Source organism: Sylvia atricapilla, chromosome 3 (assembly GCF_009819655.1).
Source record: "Sylvia atricapilla isolate bSylAtr1 chromosome 3, bSylAtr1.pri, whole genome shotgun sequence".
Classification (NCBI taxonomy): Eukaryota; Metazoa; Chordata; class Aves; order Passeriformes; family Sylviidae; genus Sylvia; species Sylvia atricapilla.
Genome location: NC_089142.1, coordinates 70516870 through 70533832, shown reverse-complemented (window position 1 = coordinate 70533832; position 16963 = coordinate 70516870). Strand labels below are relative to the sequence as shown.

Genomic DNA, 16963 nt, shown 5'->3' with positions numbered 1-16963 from the left:
GTAGGGAGAATGTATTAAAGAGGAGAGCCAGAGGAAAAGGGAGTTTCATGGATAGACCAGAGTTACAAGGAAAAGGAGAAATCAGGTTTTACACAGGTGATCACACAGACACAAGGGGGATGGGGAAGGAAAAGGATCGCTGTGGTATTCCCCCACAGGCCAAACAATCAGAGGCAGACAAATGTAATTACTTTCTTTAATCTCAAGACTTCTGGGGGTCTGACTCATTTCTTCTGAACACTTGAGGGAGGTGATACTTTCAAAGTGCAATCTAGCTTGGAGGAATGACTATGTAAAAATAGCACCTTCTTAACCCTACATATTTGCTCCGTGCATGTGTTCAGTCACGTCTGCTAGCTGGTAACAAATGGCTTTCTGACTACTTTTAATTCTCCCAGCCTCGCCAAACTAAATAGAGGGATAAGTGTGGATTCAGTGCCACCCTGGACAGTACACCTGAACTCTTGAAGGACTTAGGCTGTAGCATTTTCCAAGATGGGCGGAAAAATGTCACTGGGGATGCAGAGGTTATCAATGAGTCAATGGCGAGAGTCTCTCTAGAAAGTTGCTGTCTGTGGGAAATATGCAGAAAATTTGACTAATGTCCTAGTCCAAGTTTCAACCCTGAAAAGCAGGGGCTGCCTTTCCTTACAGTTGTGTAGTTCCTAAAGCTGTGTTGCTCCTCAAGAAAGAAAAAAACTAAAATTAACATGCAATTTTTACATCAATTTTTTTAATCTAGTATCTGAAATTAGTAATCTGTATTATTATGGATACTGAGGAACTCTTTCCCACCTCCCAGTATTTTTCTTGCTACTGGAACATTCCAAAGCTGTTTCTTTGTTTTATCATCTGCATCACTGTCATTCTGATAAAAAGACTGCAGAAACTCTGCTCACTGGGGATACTGCAGTCACTAAGCCTGCTGAATATCTGCAGTAGGCAAGTCGCTGACTAAAATACTTACCATAAAAGGCTGTCGCAAGGATCAGACTGTGAGACCATGGATCAGCATCACCAGTTCTGCTTAATATCTAAGACATCAGACTTCGTCAAGCCTTGTACCCCCACCTTTCTCAAACCCCTCTTGATACAGGACTACTCACCTTTCTACACTGTTTAATATTTTATTCAGCCTTAAAAGACTTGTGTGGTGAATCTTCTGATAACTCCTTTGGGAGACTACTATAGTGTTAAAAATCCCCAGTTAGGAAATGTTTCCTGATATCCAGCCTAGATTTCTCATTTTCATCTGATTAATTCTAGTTACCCCACTGAGTTTATGCCCATCAAACACCTGCAGCCTGGTATAGTGTGTCTTGCTTTTAATTGACATGTAGACCTTCCATATATATCTATATATAGCTCTTTAATCTTTTAATTTCACTCTCTCTCACTGGAGACATATTTTAGTGTGCTAAGGTAATTTTGCATTTTTCTTGCAGCAAAGCCAATGATTATTGTATTTCGAACTAATATGCATGAAAGCAAACTGCGACAAGATTATAGGCTTATTTAAAAACAAATTCCATTTCTCAGTCTTCAGTCTAAAACCAAATATTCTACTAATCACATGCTTTGAGTTATAATCTACTTACTGTGTACCAAGCTTCTTGTATTTACTAATTGAGAAAGCATCAATGGTGAGTGCATTCAGTATTATGGCTGGATATAAAATGTATTTTTCAAAGCACTGTAGCCACACATAAAGCCTTTCAAACCACATCAAATGAGCAGCATCTGAAATGGAAATTCAGATAACAGATCATGCCATCAAATCATCAGCATTTTTTGCACTGGAGTACCATAGAAGACACGAATTAGCTCACATTAATAAATAAAGTCAACCAACTAATTTATGGAACAATGGAATTCATAATTCTTTGACAATAGAGAAATAGTTTTGTTCTCTGAGTTTAGAGAGTATTGGTTTTGCTGCTTATAGCTGCACTCCTGAGACACATAAAAAAACCACAAAACAGATAGCACATGCTATCTGGTAGTTTTTACATCATCCAATTATTTAGCCAGTATATTAAATAGTACTCTCAGTGGATGTAATGACCCCAGAGGGGCCCTCTCCAGCTCTGGCACCAACCTGCTGAATCACCTAGGAAACCTCATTTGAACTCTGTGCCTCTACTTCCCCATCTTATAGTAGCAAAACACTGTTCATTAGACTGCAAATTATCATTGAACTCACTGATAAATGAAAAACCTCTCGAGATCTAAGGACTGAAGAATTACCAGGAGCTAGAAACTGTCATAGATGTTTCCCAAAACACTTAAACAGACAATGTAAGAAGTATCTGCCAGGCTCACATCTCACATCATTCCTCTCTAAGGAATAGCTTTTTTTTTTTTGCCTTTTTTTTTTCTTTTTTTCAGTAGACTTTTCTAACAATACAACAGTGCTTAATATGAGTATTAAACAAGAACCAAGTGCCTCATGCAATCCAACTGCTATGACAACTTAGGTGAACTGAGTGCAGAAACACCTGTGTACAGACAAAGGCAATGCCTTTTTCTTCAAAGCTCATCAAGACAAGGTTATTGGAAAAACAGTGAACACAAAAAGGCAGAACTTGGTATTAAGTCAGAAATAAAAATGCCAGCTACTGAATCTTCAATAATCATCCCTGCAAAATGAAAACAATTATATGTAGACAACCCCCTCTTCCATACACACCTTTTCAGAGATAGACAAAGACATGCTGAATCAATGGATTTCTGTGTTCTACAGGCACAGTTGTATATTGCATAGGCTAAGGGAAAGATCTAAAAGCAATCCTTTTAAATTAGGTTGAAGTAATGCTTTGTCAGTACCTTAAGCTAAGGCAATGCTCTTGAAAAAAATCACTCTTCAGAAAAAATAATTTCTGTTTCTTGCTATAACATAAAAATATTTCCTCTTCATTACCTAAAGGGCACCTCCTAAAAGTTCATACACACATCAAAATGTCCATCTTGGAACCTAGCTGTTATTCCCCACTCCCCTCTCCTCCTCTTGAGCTCAAGAACTTCAGCCATGTCCAAAGCTGTGCTATGTGTAAGAATTCAAGCTTCAGTAAAGAGATAAGCATATCACACAAACCAACAGAATGCAGGTGCAGGAGCAGAGAGAGATCTGTTCAGACAATGGAGACAGAAAAAAGAGCTCAGATTCAGAGGGGCACAGGGAAAGATGTGGATGATTTGAAAATGGCTTACATGAACCTGTGGGGTATAAAAGCAGTAGTGGGGAGGACGGGCAACAAAAAATAACCTATTGTATCAGGGTTTCTTTCTCATTTAGTCCTGCACTAGTTTCTACACATCTATTATACCATAAGCTCATACATCTTGACCTAAGCCTTTTGTCCTGCAGCCAGCCAAGGCAATGACAAGTAATAACTGAGTTATCTCACAGGGGCATCACAAAACAGGTCTGGTAATTGCTATTCTATGGAACACCTTAAAGTTCAAGCAGTTCATCCAGAGTCTATGCAACAAAGACAGTAATAAACTTGTGGAATTGTCATTTCCAGTTGTTTGTCTAATTGCAAGCAGTTATTTGTCTTTTAATAGTACTACCATTGTATAAAAAAAATAGATTTAAATTAAAGTCTATGCAGTAGAAACTCCTCATTTTGTGTACTTCTCCTTTCATTGTCCGCAACTGACAACTATAGGGTACTACTGTCCTTTTTCCAAGTTTCTCTTTCTGTACAAACAGGGAACATTTTAAAGTTTAATTCCTACGTTTTTATTACAGGACAAAAGAAAGAAGAAAGCCTGTCAGACATATTTATCAAAGGGATTACCTTTTCCACAGTCTGTCTCATCTCAGACATGATAAAAACCTCTGCAGCAGCCTAAGGGATTGTTACATATATTTTTTTAAAAAAACCCCTCTTGTTTTCTAACACACAACACCAGCCATATTGCAATAATACTTAGACCCCAAAGTACAGGAATGGGCCACATATAAATTTGGACTGCAAAAGAAGCAAAAAAAGCCAGTTCCCCACAGTGGGTAGCATGAGAAATGCAGCTGGATCTCAAAACAGAAAAAAACCCATTTGTGGAAATCAGTCCAGCAGGTCTCTACCTTCAACCTTTTCAAACGCTGCGTCACTGCATTTAGGAAAATAATGTTTTCTGACAAATGAAGACAGACTCAATCAGGACAAGGCAAAGAAATCCTACAGTGGTCTTTTATGATTAAGTGCTGAAACAAACTGTGCAACCTGGGTATTTATCAGAATTACCAGTTATCAGTGACTGGAAGTCCTGGACACTGCTTTCAGCTGGGCATGGTGCTTAATAATACTTTTGTTTCTATTATACCTTCCTTGGCACATTGCAGGAAAAGTTAAAAGGCAACCTTCAATCAAGTCTCTTGGGTACTTTCTTCATACCCAACCCTTGTTTGAAGAGTAATCATTTTGAAACATGTAATTATTTTTTTTTTAAATAAAAAAGATTTCAATCATTAATGGTTTTCCAGAGAGTGATCTGAACTCTTTTGCGGTCTAGTTGAAGAACAAAGTCCCTCAACAGACTGTTCTGCAAATGCTGCCTTCAAACATTTCAGAAACATATATTGAGAATTATTAAGGCGTGGGATCCATCAAGAAATGACAAGCAAGCTTTTGGCTGGTAGCAAAGGCAAGAAGAGAGCTGGGGTGGAGGGGGGAAGCTTTGCTTCTTAAAGCACACTGCCTGCTTCAGAAATAACTCTCAGAACAGGAAATCAGATCTTGATGTACTAAAATATTGACTGATATTCACATGAATCAAGGCACCATCCACTGAAACCAGCAGACATCAGCAAGAAACAAATCTTAAAGAAAATTTCAGTCCTTTTCAATTTTAATGTTTCTCTAAAAGTGTTACAATTGAAATTAGAACACCTAAATTGCACTACATTTGCTGATATGTCAGGAAGTAGAAAAAATATGCATCAATTTCATCAATCTTTTAAGTTTTTAAATAATGTAGAATGCCAATGTATTAGGCATGAACTATATCATGTCAATCATGATAAAAAAACTCCACCAAAAAACTACTCAAACACCACAATTTGAAGAAACCTTTCTTACTGTAAGGATGACTGAATTCTATTACAGGTTGTCCAGAAAGGTTTTAGAGTCTCCCTGCTTGAATATATTAAAAAGTGGACACAGCCCTGAGCAACCTGCTCTAGCTGACCCTGCTCTGAGCAGGGGCACCAGACCGGACAATCTGCAGACATGTGTGCCTGGCCTTAGCCCATCTGGGCAGTGGCCTGAGAAGACAACTCCAACAGATTCACAGATCTGCTGGTGGTGCAGTGGAAAAATTAAAATTATCAGATACATGCGCCACTCAAAAGTAAAAGAGAAATTTATTCTCCCAGCTCTGCTACTTCTAAATTTTCTTTTTGTTCTTCAAACCAAGGCAAGCTGGAAGTCATTGATTCCACTGTTTAGAAAAGACTGGACTACAAACCTCTCACTTCCCGCTGCTGGTGCTCTTTGCTTTTGAGGATGGGATGGGAGATCCACAGCCAGGGGTGATGCTTGCGGAGCTGAGGAAGGATGTAATGTGTTACAAATCCCACTGTCCACGCTAGAGCAAACAGGACAATGCTGAGAAATGGCTGGGCCAAAGCAGAAAAAAATAAAACATAGTTATAACTTGCATACAAGATTTATATATATATATTTAAAAAACCCACATTTTAAACAGTTTCTATAGTTGTATTTTGTGCCAATATTTTTTTTATTCCTATGTTCAAATTCTTGAATCTAGGTGAATATGGATTTTGACATATGTGTTTTGCACACACAATTAACCAATTTTTTCCTCCATGACTGGAGGAAAAAAGGCAAATTGTAAGGCTTATTCATTCTGTCCTCTGGGTTCCATATCATAAGAGCTGTGGAGGTTTAAAGGAAAGAGATGTCAAATAAGTAATACTAAAATTAATACAAATATCCAGAAACTAACTGCTTTTCAGATATAATAGTGTTATCATGACCAGTAAATACATTTTCAGTAACTTCTCTTCCCAAAGTATCCATTCTTTCCAGTTAAAGCACCCTGTGGTTTTACATAAGAGACATAATACCTTAGAGGGGGGGAAAAAAGACAGATACCCACCCTTAATGATAGAAACACAGTACTGGCACTGACAGCAAATGACAGAACAGCAACTGCTGTGCAGACAATGAGATCCGATTTCAAGATTTCTTTCTGTGAAAATAATTATTTTACACAAAATTAACACGGCAGCACTATTTTAACCAAAGCAAATTACTCTGTTCTCAATTACTTACACTCTGCGTTGCAATAAGGCTAATCAGCACTCCCTAATACAAAAGTATTTTCTCCACTCTACTTTGGGAAATTATTTCTCCACACTCTAGGTTTGTTGAAGTAATCACATTTAAATTCTTCATGCCTAATTTTGAACTATATTTTTAAATAATGAAGCTATAATATTGGAAAAATGAAACCAATACATTTTAATACTGCTTGAGGAATATAATTATTTTCCATTATGACTTTCTTATTTTTGGGAATCAAAATTCTGGTTCCATTTCCTATTTTAAAGAACTAAAATTTCTTATTCCCTTTCTCTTGCATTACTGAAAAAAGTCATGCTTTCCATGACATGTCCCATTCTCTGATTTTCTTTATTGGAAGTCAAATTGCAGCAAGATTTTGTGGATTTTAGACAAGGCTTTTTTCCAGTCTCATTGAACGATAATGAAAGGACACATGTGCCTTTATGTAAAGATCTGTAACTATGGCAGGAGTAACTTTGTTTCAAAAGACTGGGAATATCACTGTCTTTACAGCAGGGTTTTTTTTGTGATTAAAATGCCATTCTTAGTAAACAAACAAACAAGATAGCTTGTGATCTGTGCAGTCTTCTGAATTGTACTTCAGAGGTCACCCAAATGCTTTTGTGAGTAAATGAAAATCTTGTCTTAGATTTATGAGAAGAGCATTTAGGTTCAACACACAGTACTGCTGCTAAGTTACCAAATGAGAAACTATTTGTAGCTCTTGGTTTAGAAACTGACTTATGCTTTAATTCAGAGATACCTAGAAACAACATGTGAAAAGCAACACTTTTGTCAGAACCAGAGGTTCATCTGACTTCCTGGTGGTGCAATCTAGGTAGGCTTAATGGATCTCATCAGAGAAAAAGAAAGAAAACTAAGATAATGATGGTATGGCAAACCTACAAATAAAGGAGATAAAAAGCAAGCAAGCAGAACAAGCAATGAACAGAAGGGTTGCGAGTTACCGGGGAAGCTGGTAGCAACCTCTATATTTAGGCTGCCTATCACTCCCTGTTATGAAAGATGCTTCTCAGTAAAAGGTCACCAGCATCAGCACTTCCACTTACTGCAGCAATCCTTTGAAATGAAGCAGGACTAAAAAGCCTACAGGCTTGGAAAATACTTTTGCTTTGTCCCAGGAGACTCCAATACGGCTTAGCTGAAGTCTCAAGCGACCACCATGGTCTTTGCCCTTCCCAGGCTGCTCAGCAGTATGTACATACCTCCACTCTGAGAACCATCCTTCTCTGGACAGCCCTGTACTCTGCATGGGCTACATTTGGTGGGAAGATGTGGGAGCAGAGTTAGGTCTTTTCAAAGCCCAGTCCTGCTAGCCTTGCTCCTTGGCTGTCGCATTCAAGAGAGGAACCTCAACCTGAAGAAGCTCACAGGAAAAGCCTTCTCTTCCCTGACCAAACCTTCCCTGACCAAATATGCCTGTCCCCACAGGTCTTCTCTGTTCAGTTCTCTCACAACTTTCTCTCACTAGCAAGGAGCAGTACTGATAAAACACAGTCTAATAAAAATGAGTAATGGAATTATTACCAATCTGTGCAATGGAAATGATTTTTTTAACCTTTCTGGATATTTTTGAAGATGTTGCATACAAAACCTATGTAAAACAGCAGTAGCTGAGAAAATCAGCAGTGTCAAATTTATATGGCACTATTTCAGCCCTTTTGTGAATACACAGCATGAAAAGTCTTGATCAAGTATCATTTTCTGCACAGCTGAATTCAACTACTCAGTAATCTAAAACAAGCTTCTAAGAACAACAAACATGCTCCAATCATATTCACAAGCTCTTCTGTATAATCCAAAAGTCTTATTAAAATGACTGATTTCTCTCACAATCAGATGACTGAAGAAGCTGACACTTTAAAAACCACCTAAAATATTAAGAATTTAGCTGTAAAATCAGCAGAGGTGATAACAATACACATTTTGGGGAGAGGTTGCATCCTAATTTTCCATTCCAGGCCAGATGACCAAAGAGAATCTTTTCAAACATTTCATTCAGAAGGGAACATACTACACAAATTATATTGCACAGGACTTGTATTTCCCATCTTTCATTTTGCAATTGTCCTTTTCACAGTGCTCTCACCCCTTCTGACAGTCCTATACAGAAAAAGGCCAATGTTTTTAAGGAAATTATTATTATTCAGTTCTTCAACCCCAAATTTGACAATTGCTTTCCATTTCTGGCAATATTGAAAGTGTTTAAATTATCATATATGTCCAGGCTTGTCGTCCTGCCCTTGCACTGAAGTGTTCCAAAATGTAAATATACTCCTCCCCTGCTGACTTGCTGAACAATCCCCACAGGAGCTCCCTTTTGATGTGGCCAATACTTTCAAGCTTCTCACAAAATTCAGGCTTTTTTTTTTCTTCTAAAACAAAGCTGAGCAATGGTTGCCTCTGTTTTGTGTGACTGCACAGGGGACAGGGTTTCCCAGGAAATGGCAGGGATCTCTCTAGCTGAGAGGGACTCACAGCTACTCTCCAGGAGAAAACCTTGAGCTTCTACCTGCTGGGGATGGATCTGTGCTTCTGGCCTTCCTGTGGAAGGCAGCTAGCTCCTGAAAACCATGTGCCTACCTTGGACCCAACTGTCTCAAGCAGGATTTTGGATGTCATTCCCAAGGCCAGGAACTTATGAGTTGAACACTGAATAGCTCTACTGTGTGACACTTGAGCTCTTCACTACAATTGGTCCAAAAATGTAAAAATTAAGCTCTAGTCACAGTTCAGATCTCTCCAATGAGAGATAGTCACTGTCATAGTTTGGGCTGAAAGCCATTCTACACTCTCTATTTTTACATGAAAGGAAAAAAAACCAACCAAACCCAAACCGACACTGCTACCCTTGGATGCCTTGGGGATTTTACAAGCAGAATATACTAGAGCGACACTTTTTTTTGGTTTTAATTACTATCACAGAATTATAGAATTGTTTATGTGGAAAAAGATGTTAAAAATCAAGCCCAACCATTATTTTCAATTAGATTTTTGGAGCTTTGTACAAATCCTTTTATTAGCTATCTAAATGTTTGTACTAAAGACCAGGAAGGAACCTTGAGTTTGAATGTAACGCATTATCACCCTCAGGCCACTGCTTAATCTAGTAATCAGCCATGTGGATGCCTACAGAAATTAATTATAATGGTAGGAAGCTCCATTCTCAAAGTTGAATGGTCAATTATCAATCACAGCTGCTTCATAATTCAGGCTTCCAAAGCTGGCAATTCTTACACAGCTATTCAAGGAAAGGAAAAGGGTAAAAGTCATGTAACTAAACATTAGAGATGTTGTATTTATTATTCCTAACATCAGTGCAAAGTCATTCAGAAAACAACACATTAATCTTCAATATTAACCTTGTTTGCTTTCAGCTCCTGGAGAAAGCGATTTGGTTCTGCACGCCTCTGGCTTTCTGATTAAAATGGGTCTTATTTAAATGGTCTTATGTGGACCACACATCACCAAGGCAAGGCTGGCTTGTGCTGCATCCTGCCACACTGACAGGCGTAAGGAATACTCTCCTCGCAGGGGAGCACTTCAAGAAAAAATGTGCTACCATCATGAAATCTCTTCCAAACACTGATACATTGTTTCACCCAGCTTCTGAACCATTTGAAGATCCCCTTACAAAATTTCTGGAAATTATTTTAAATTGGCTTTGAAGAGTCAGCCAAGTCTACATCCTAAACATGACTGTTGCTGAAGCAAGCCAGCAGGGATTATGACTCAATTGTGCTCCTCGAACTCGATGCACATGCATCTTCTCCTGCCTCAGCTCTTCCCCACTTGCCCTATTAGCACTGCATTGGTGGGACAGCAGTGGGAATCTCCTTGGGTATTTAACTGAGACAGAGGTACCAGGTACACAAGGGTTAGACAAAGAGCCCACATTAATCAGAAACTGCCCTCTCTTTCTTCAGCTAATTTCTTGAAAATTAGCACTGCTAACTGGCAGCATAAGCAAACGTTTTTGCTTACAATTTTTATACAGATTGAAGAAAGCCCAGACAGAGAGAAAAAAAAAATCATGGCAAAGAACTAGCAAGCTTCAGCAACACTGAAGGAAAGCAGCTCTGCCTAATAGCAGCAACAGCATGGAGTATCAAATGTACAGAGCAGAAAAGTGCCAATTCCCAAATGCAGGTATTTCCTGGAGAGCAAAGGTGCCAGGAAGCCCACTTAATTAATCCTAGAAGTGTGACAGGAACAAAATATTCTGGAGAGAATAACTGAAGTTCTGTGTCTGGCAAATCCCAGTGCAGTTATCCCTATATTTCTGCATCTTCCACCCTTGGCTCAAGGGCCCAAGTACAGCTGTGCAGTGTTAGTGTAAGACAGCAGATCCCTGTCCATGTCACTGATATAAAATCGTTAGAGAGTCTGCAGAATTAGTCCATTTTGAAAATACAGCCAGGATCTTAGATGAAGATTTTTTCCACTATTTTTGGTTTTTGTTTTCAATTTATTAAAGCCTTGCTCAAGGCTTCCCTCTGCACTGTGAAATGAAACCAGTTAAGTGGACAGCTGCAGTAACTGCTTCAGTCCCCAGGCTGGGCTCCATCTGCAGAACAGATGAGATCAGACACTGTACTCATCCAAGAAAGGCACTATCAGCAAAAGACAGAACTACAGAAGCATGAGAAGCTTTCCATTACATCTGCCATACGGTCCCCATGTACCGGAATGGAATGTCAATGACCCATGGCAATAACCTACACACCACAAATACCACAGAATACAGCAAAGTTCTAACAAAAATACTTCATTTTTTTTCACTCTGTTTCTAGATGCACATTCATATTCCAGTATCAACTGTTGCAAACAGTTTAGTTTGCAAGAAACTGTAGCTTAATACAAGCAACAAGGATTAAGCCATATCGCTTCATCTTATGTAGGCCCTATTAGAGGAAGCAGTTTAAAATAACATTACGCATGGCAAAATTGACAATCTAAGCAGCAGCTTAGAAAAATAGAAAACATTGGTAGTGTGAGATCAATGCATATGCTGAATGTAGGCTGTGTAACACCTTATAAAATGCCTACAAAATTATTCAAGATGTACATGAGAGATGCATCCCTTTGAAGGGACATCTGGAGGCCAGTAGGAACTATGGACTCTCAGGTCATGTCTAAGGGTCAAAAAAGGCAGTCTATCTTCCAGAGACTCTCTGAATGCTCCTGGACTTTAGAGACCATTTAGAAGTTTAGGAATAGCTGCCTAGGTTGCAAATGCTCTGATGCAGGCGCTGGGGATGTGGTCAGGAGGAAGAGCTGTCTGACAGCCAGGAAGCAGGACAATTCACGTGACGGATGTCAAACACCCCTCAGCATTTCTGGAAACTTGATGATCTTCCCACATGAATGCCTTATAAGATCAACCTCTCCTGGGTAACAGCAAACATTTTTTTAATATAAAAAGACACAAAAAGGAAGATGGGTCACTTCACGATGTTTATGCTGAAGTGAGAAATAAGCTGACACAAACTTAGAGCTTCCTGCCAGACAGTAGTAAATAAACAGCCTGCCAAGCAAAGAAGAGATGATGAGATGGCAATGCTTGGCACCAGGCATGTACCTCCCTCTCCCATACTATCCCAGTTTCATGTGCTTCTTCCACCTCTAGGTGCCAAGTCTGACAGTGTGCTCCACTTGGCTCGGCTGGGGTGGAGAGCACACAGTCAAGAGTATTTCCTGGCACAGAAAAGACATTCCTGAAAAACAGGTAGCCCCAGACATAAAAAAATAAAGAATAGGGGCTGTTTTAAACACGTGTAGTTCTGTGGACCAAATCTTCTTCCTCTCCAGTGCAGACAGAGAGTTTGGCAGGACTGCTCACCTTTTTGAATGCTTGTTGAACAATCCAGCCTGCCTTGGACACACCAGATTGCCAGGCTGTAACTCTGTGCACAGAACCTGCATTAGTTCTCTGTGTACTAAGATAAGAGATGCCCCACTCCCCAAGCTCTAAAAGTGGATTTCCCATGGCTATATTAAAGAATCAATGTGGCAGAGCTCTTCAAAGGAGCCCTTCAGAAAGGAAAATGGTGTGTATCTCCCTTCTCACTGCTGGCCTCACTGTAAAGATCATCTGTCTGACTTTTTGTAATTTAAATTACTAAATGACAATATTTACAAGGTTCCTCAGTGGGCAAAATGGATGAGAGAGAGAGAGCTTTGAATAGAAAGTAATGAAAGAAAAAGCCTTACCACTGATTCTCTCATTTTTTCTGGGAGTGGATCTTCTGATGAATCTTCAAATCGTTGGCGTAGATAGCGAGGGACATATTTACACTGAATAAGGGACCTGTTTAAAAAAAAAATCCTAGTTAGGCTACTTCTGAACATGTGCAACAGATATGAATATTCCTGAAGGACAGAGGAGGAAGAAAAGCCTCAGATTTCCTTCTTCATGTATAGCATTTTTATCACTGTACAGCTGGAGATTGACACAAACCAGGTCTACCTGTGATCAGGGCAGAAATTCCTTATCAGAATCCTGAGGAGTCTCTGCAGCCCAATCAACGTGACTCAGTCATTTAGAGGAAAGAGCAGAAAGGATACTGTTGCATTTATGACCATTCTGTTTCAACTGAGCTGAAACCAATATGAGAGCTCTTTAGACCCATGTCAAAATGGCCAAGGAAGCCTATTCTGTACAAACTGTATATTAATTCTCTCTTTGAGATTAATGTGCTACTTCCTCATCCACCTTGAATTTTATGCCATAGGCCACACCTTAAATATTTTTCCCATCTCCTTAACTTATTCAAAAATTCAGAGCTGTTTAGAGAAAAAAAAATCTTAAATCTTTTTTTTTTACAGATTATGCATTTTTACAATTGCACAACAAACATCTGATGTTGTTGTACATGTATTCTTAATTTAGAATTTTAATAACCATTTCAGTTGCTGAGGATTTCATTGCAAATGTTATGAAATTGTTGGCTAGATTTACAAGTTAAAATGCATTTAATAGTTTAAGATTACTTCCTTAAAACAAAAGTTTCAAGGAACAAAAGTTTTTGTTTTATTAAAGGGGTTGATGGACTAGTGTGTCCTTTCTGAGAAGTGAGAGAAAAGGATTCATTTAAATTCAAAATTGAAAGAACTCACAACTCCATGCTGATTTGTAATTTACCTGTGTGTATTTTACTCCAAGGCTAAGAACTCTCCCTAACACAGCACATAGCTTCACTTCCTTCCTTACATAAGTTCCATACTGTAATAGCAAATAAACTACACACCATCCACACAAAGCTTGATCCAGATCTACCTGACATCTGTCACACACAGCAGGCTGTCAGTAAAGCTCATGGCAAGACATGCATGCAGTTCTTGTTGCTTTGTCACATCAGAACCTACTGTATGAATGTCTGATTACCTGAATCTTTTGGATGGTAAAAAAAGAATTTCTCAACTCTTCAGTGAGATTTACTAGGATGATGATTTCCTACTAGTGCTCTGTATCCTTTCCTCTCTCATCAGTGTTGTTCTGCTTTTTCCAAGTTTCTATACTAAAAGAGAACCCTGAATGGCCTAAAAAGCTCTTCACTTACCCTTTCTCCCTTTTGCACTGCAGAATTGTGCATAATGAGCCTTGTGCCTCACCTCATGAATCAAAGAACAAAGAACACACTTCATGAATCAAAGGGGAGAACCTGTGGGTTTCCTCACAGGCCCTCTGCACTCTTCTAGTGTAAAACTGAGCTACCTGTGAAGCAGAATTCCAAATGGCATGGTGATACTGGCTGCACAGAACCCACTTGCTTGTTTAGTCCCATAGCCATAGACGTAATTGCCCAGCTTGCTGACCCCCACAGCCCCTATAACAGTCATATATCACAGTTTCCTCACTGGGAAATTCTATCTGATGCTCCTGAGCTAAAGATCTACTGGGTCTTTCTCATATATCACCTCAACATGCAATGTTGAGACTTCTCCCCATAATCTCCCTTGTTCGCAGTGTCAACTCCTACCATACACCTCCTCTCCTCAGTTACCTCTAGCAGACTGTGTCAGCGAACAAAAGAAATGATGGAACCTCAAACTAAGAATAGCCTACTGCAGTAATTTTCAGCAGGAGCTGGAATTCAGCCATCTTACCAGCACATTAAATGTCCATTCTCTTGGCCCCAGTGCTACCCAACGCACACTCTGCAACTTTAGTTGCCTGAACCCCTTTCAACTAAATCACTGTCCTCCAACCTGGCAAGCACACAACCTCTCAGAGGGGAAAATCTGCTTCAGAGATTTTGGTTAGTGCTGCTTAAAGAGCACCAGCCCTGCTGGTGATCTGACTGCAGCACTTCATTCACAGACAGGACTGATACCAACCACGCAGAAATGGTGAGGAATTTCACCTCACCACAGTACTTTCAGGAAGCTACTGCTGTGGTTCAGACACCCAGGCATCACTCTGGCTGTGTGCTGTACAGAGTAATCAGCAAATAACATTTACAGGCAACTTACATCAGCACAGATGGGTCGCTGCTTTGTCTGCTGAGGTGATAAGAAAGTGCAACTAGCAGGCCACAGAAAGCAGAGAACAGCGCTGGAATGTGCTGTGCATCCCAGGGTTCCTGAGGGGATGACAGAAAGCAAAGTTAGGAATGCAGAACTTAAAAAGCCAAAGTAAGTAGGTTAAACCATACATCATACATGCAATGTTATACACACAACATCTAAACTTGGACATTATCTACCACAGACTGAAAATCCTTTTTTCATATCAAAGTTTATTACTGTGAAAAAAAAGCAGCAATTAAAGGCATATTTTGTGGTTGTATTATGCAACTCCTCTATAATTAGCAATTAGCTAGGAAACCACATAAAAGGCAGGTTTTCTTTCCTCTTCAATGAAACATTAGAGGAAAATTCTCATTAAAATGAGATCCGAGTGAAACCAAGCAGTATATTTATCTACATGCTAAGTTGATATGCAGTTACTTGACCTGTAGCCAGACTGCACATAACAAATGACAATATCACGTGGATCAGGCAGTGGGGTTTCTTTCAGACATGTTTCTGCTGTCTTGTGCATTACACCCAGGCCCTGCCTGGATGCTGACACAGCAGAGAGGGAGAGCACTCGCCACCATGTGTGACACCCCCAAGGAGGGAAATGAGACAACGGACACACTTGCCAACACACTCTGGACATAACTGAGATGAGAAACTCTCTCCAGGTGCCCTAAACAGCTAAATCTGCCTAGAAAGAATAAGAGAAAATATAAATCTTAAGGAACACTTATCAAGAGAAGGTTAATCTGTGAGTCGTCAGGTTCAAATTAGGGATCCTAAGACATACTTGTGAGTCCTACCTGTGAGACACAGATTTCATCTGTGAAGGACACAGAAACCTGGATCAAATCCATAGCCATTTCACTTACTAGCTCCTCATCTCCACACAACTTCTACCTGATCAACCAAATGTGAATTTACCAGATCCTGGCATCAGAACACTTTCTGGACAGGTTTTGAGAAGCAATGCTTGTAGGATCTGTGAAACTTCAGGCTAGTGCTAACAATACTTCTTCTACACAGTTATCACTTGCTTTAAAGACTCAAGTGTAAGTACAGGACCAATATTTTCAGAGGATAAACTAGGTTTATTAGCCTTATTTTGCTCAGTTACATGGATGTTTCCTTAGCATGTTAGGAAACTCCATTTCTTTCAGGTGCTCCTGAAGACAAAATAATTTTCTTTTAAATGTCAAACATCTAACCCATTGTAGCATGGAATTTTGCAATTTAACTCTGATATTCTTGTTATCCTAAGAGTAGTACCAAAAAAGAAGAAATTTTAATTTCAAGAACTATCTTCCCCTCATCATACTACTGAACATCACAAAGATGAAAGATACAAGAGCCAAGTTCTATTAAATAATCCCACCCAAAAGACTAATTACAAACAAAATAGACTCACATGCTATTATTGAAAGAATCTAGCACCATTTATTTGACAATTTAAACCTTACCATACAATCCTACTCTTCACTTCATTGTTCCCAGCTTTGGGACCAAATATATTTTGGGTTAGCTTTTCCCATGCTTAGCTCCTGTCATATTCAATTAATATTCTTCAAAACACCGAAGAAAATTAACTAAAGGCAAAATGTTTTGGAAATGGCTGAATCACAGCCTATCCAAACATCCTTTGCATTTTCAGGGCAATACAGCTGTGTACAGATCCTCCCAGCAGCTTCTAGAGCATGCCTACCCTTTTGCCCTACAACTTCTTTTGAAAACAAAATACTATCAAGAGTCAGGCAATATTTCTAATATAGAAATTTATTAGTAGCCAGTTTGAAAAATCATTCCACCCTCTTTCTACTATAAAGCTGTACACAGCTGAATCCCTACATTAATATCTCAGGAATTCTATTTCCATGTTTTTTGCATATTACACGTAGCTTCTGTGTGGCCTCTGTTCCAGGTCCAAACTGTCATTGTCCCCTCAAAACTCAGACATCAGAGAGGCAGAAAAGCAGGTGGAACATCAATATATGCAATGTGTCTAGAGAACAGGATTTTCCAGAAAAATGCTATACAATGTTGTAGAAAAGATGAAAATGAACAAAGGTGTCATTTCTCCAACATCAGCATGATGTACCCTCTTTTAT

At 39.2% G+C, this 16963-nt stretch overlaps 1 protein-coding gene across 1 annotated transcript in view; it reads right to left on the bottom strand.

The window, feature by feature from the left end:
- Positions 1 to 16963, bottom strand: part of LOC136359803 (pecanex-like protein 2) — a 147906-nt gene that overhangs the window by 73417 nt on the left and 57526 nt on the right. Inside the window, exons 16-20 of the mRNA XM_066316744.1 lie at positions 14811 to 14920; positions 12549 to 12645; positions 6127 to 6219; positions 5473 to 5623; positions 1599 to 1740 (exon numbers count right to left, since the gene is read on the bottom strand). Of these exons, the coding sequence (XP_066172841.1) occupies positions 1599 to 1740; positions 5473 to 5623; positions 6127 to 6219; positions 12549 to 12645; positions 14811 to 14920 (593 nt within the window). The remainder of the gene's footprint in view (positions 1 to 1598; positions 1741 to 5472; positions 5624 to 6126; positions 6220 to 12548; positions 12646 to 14810; positions 14921 to 16963) is intronic.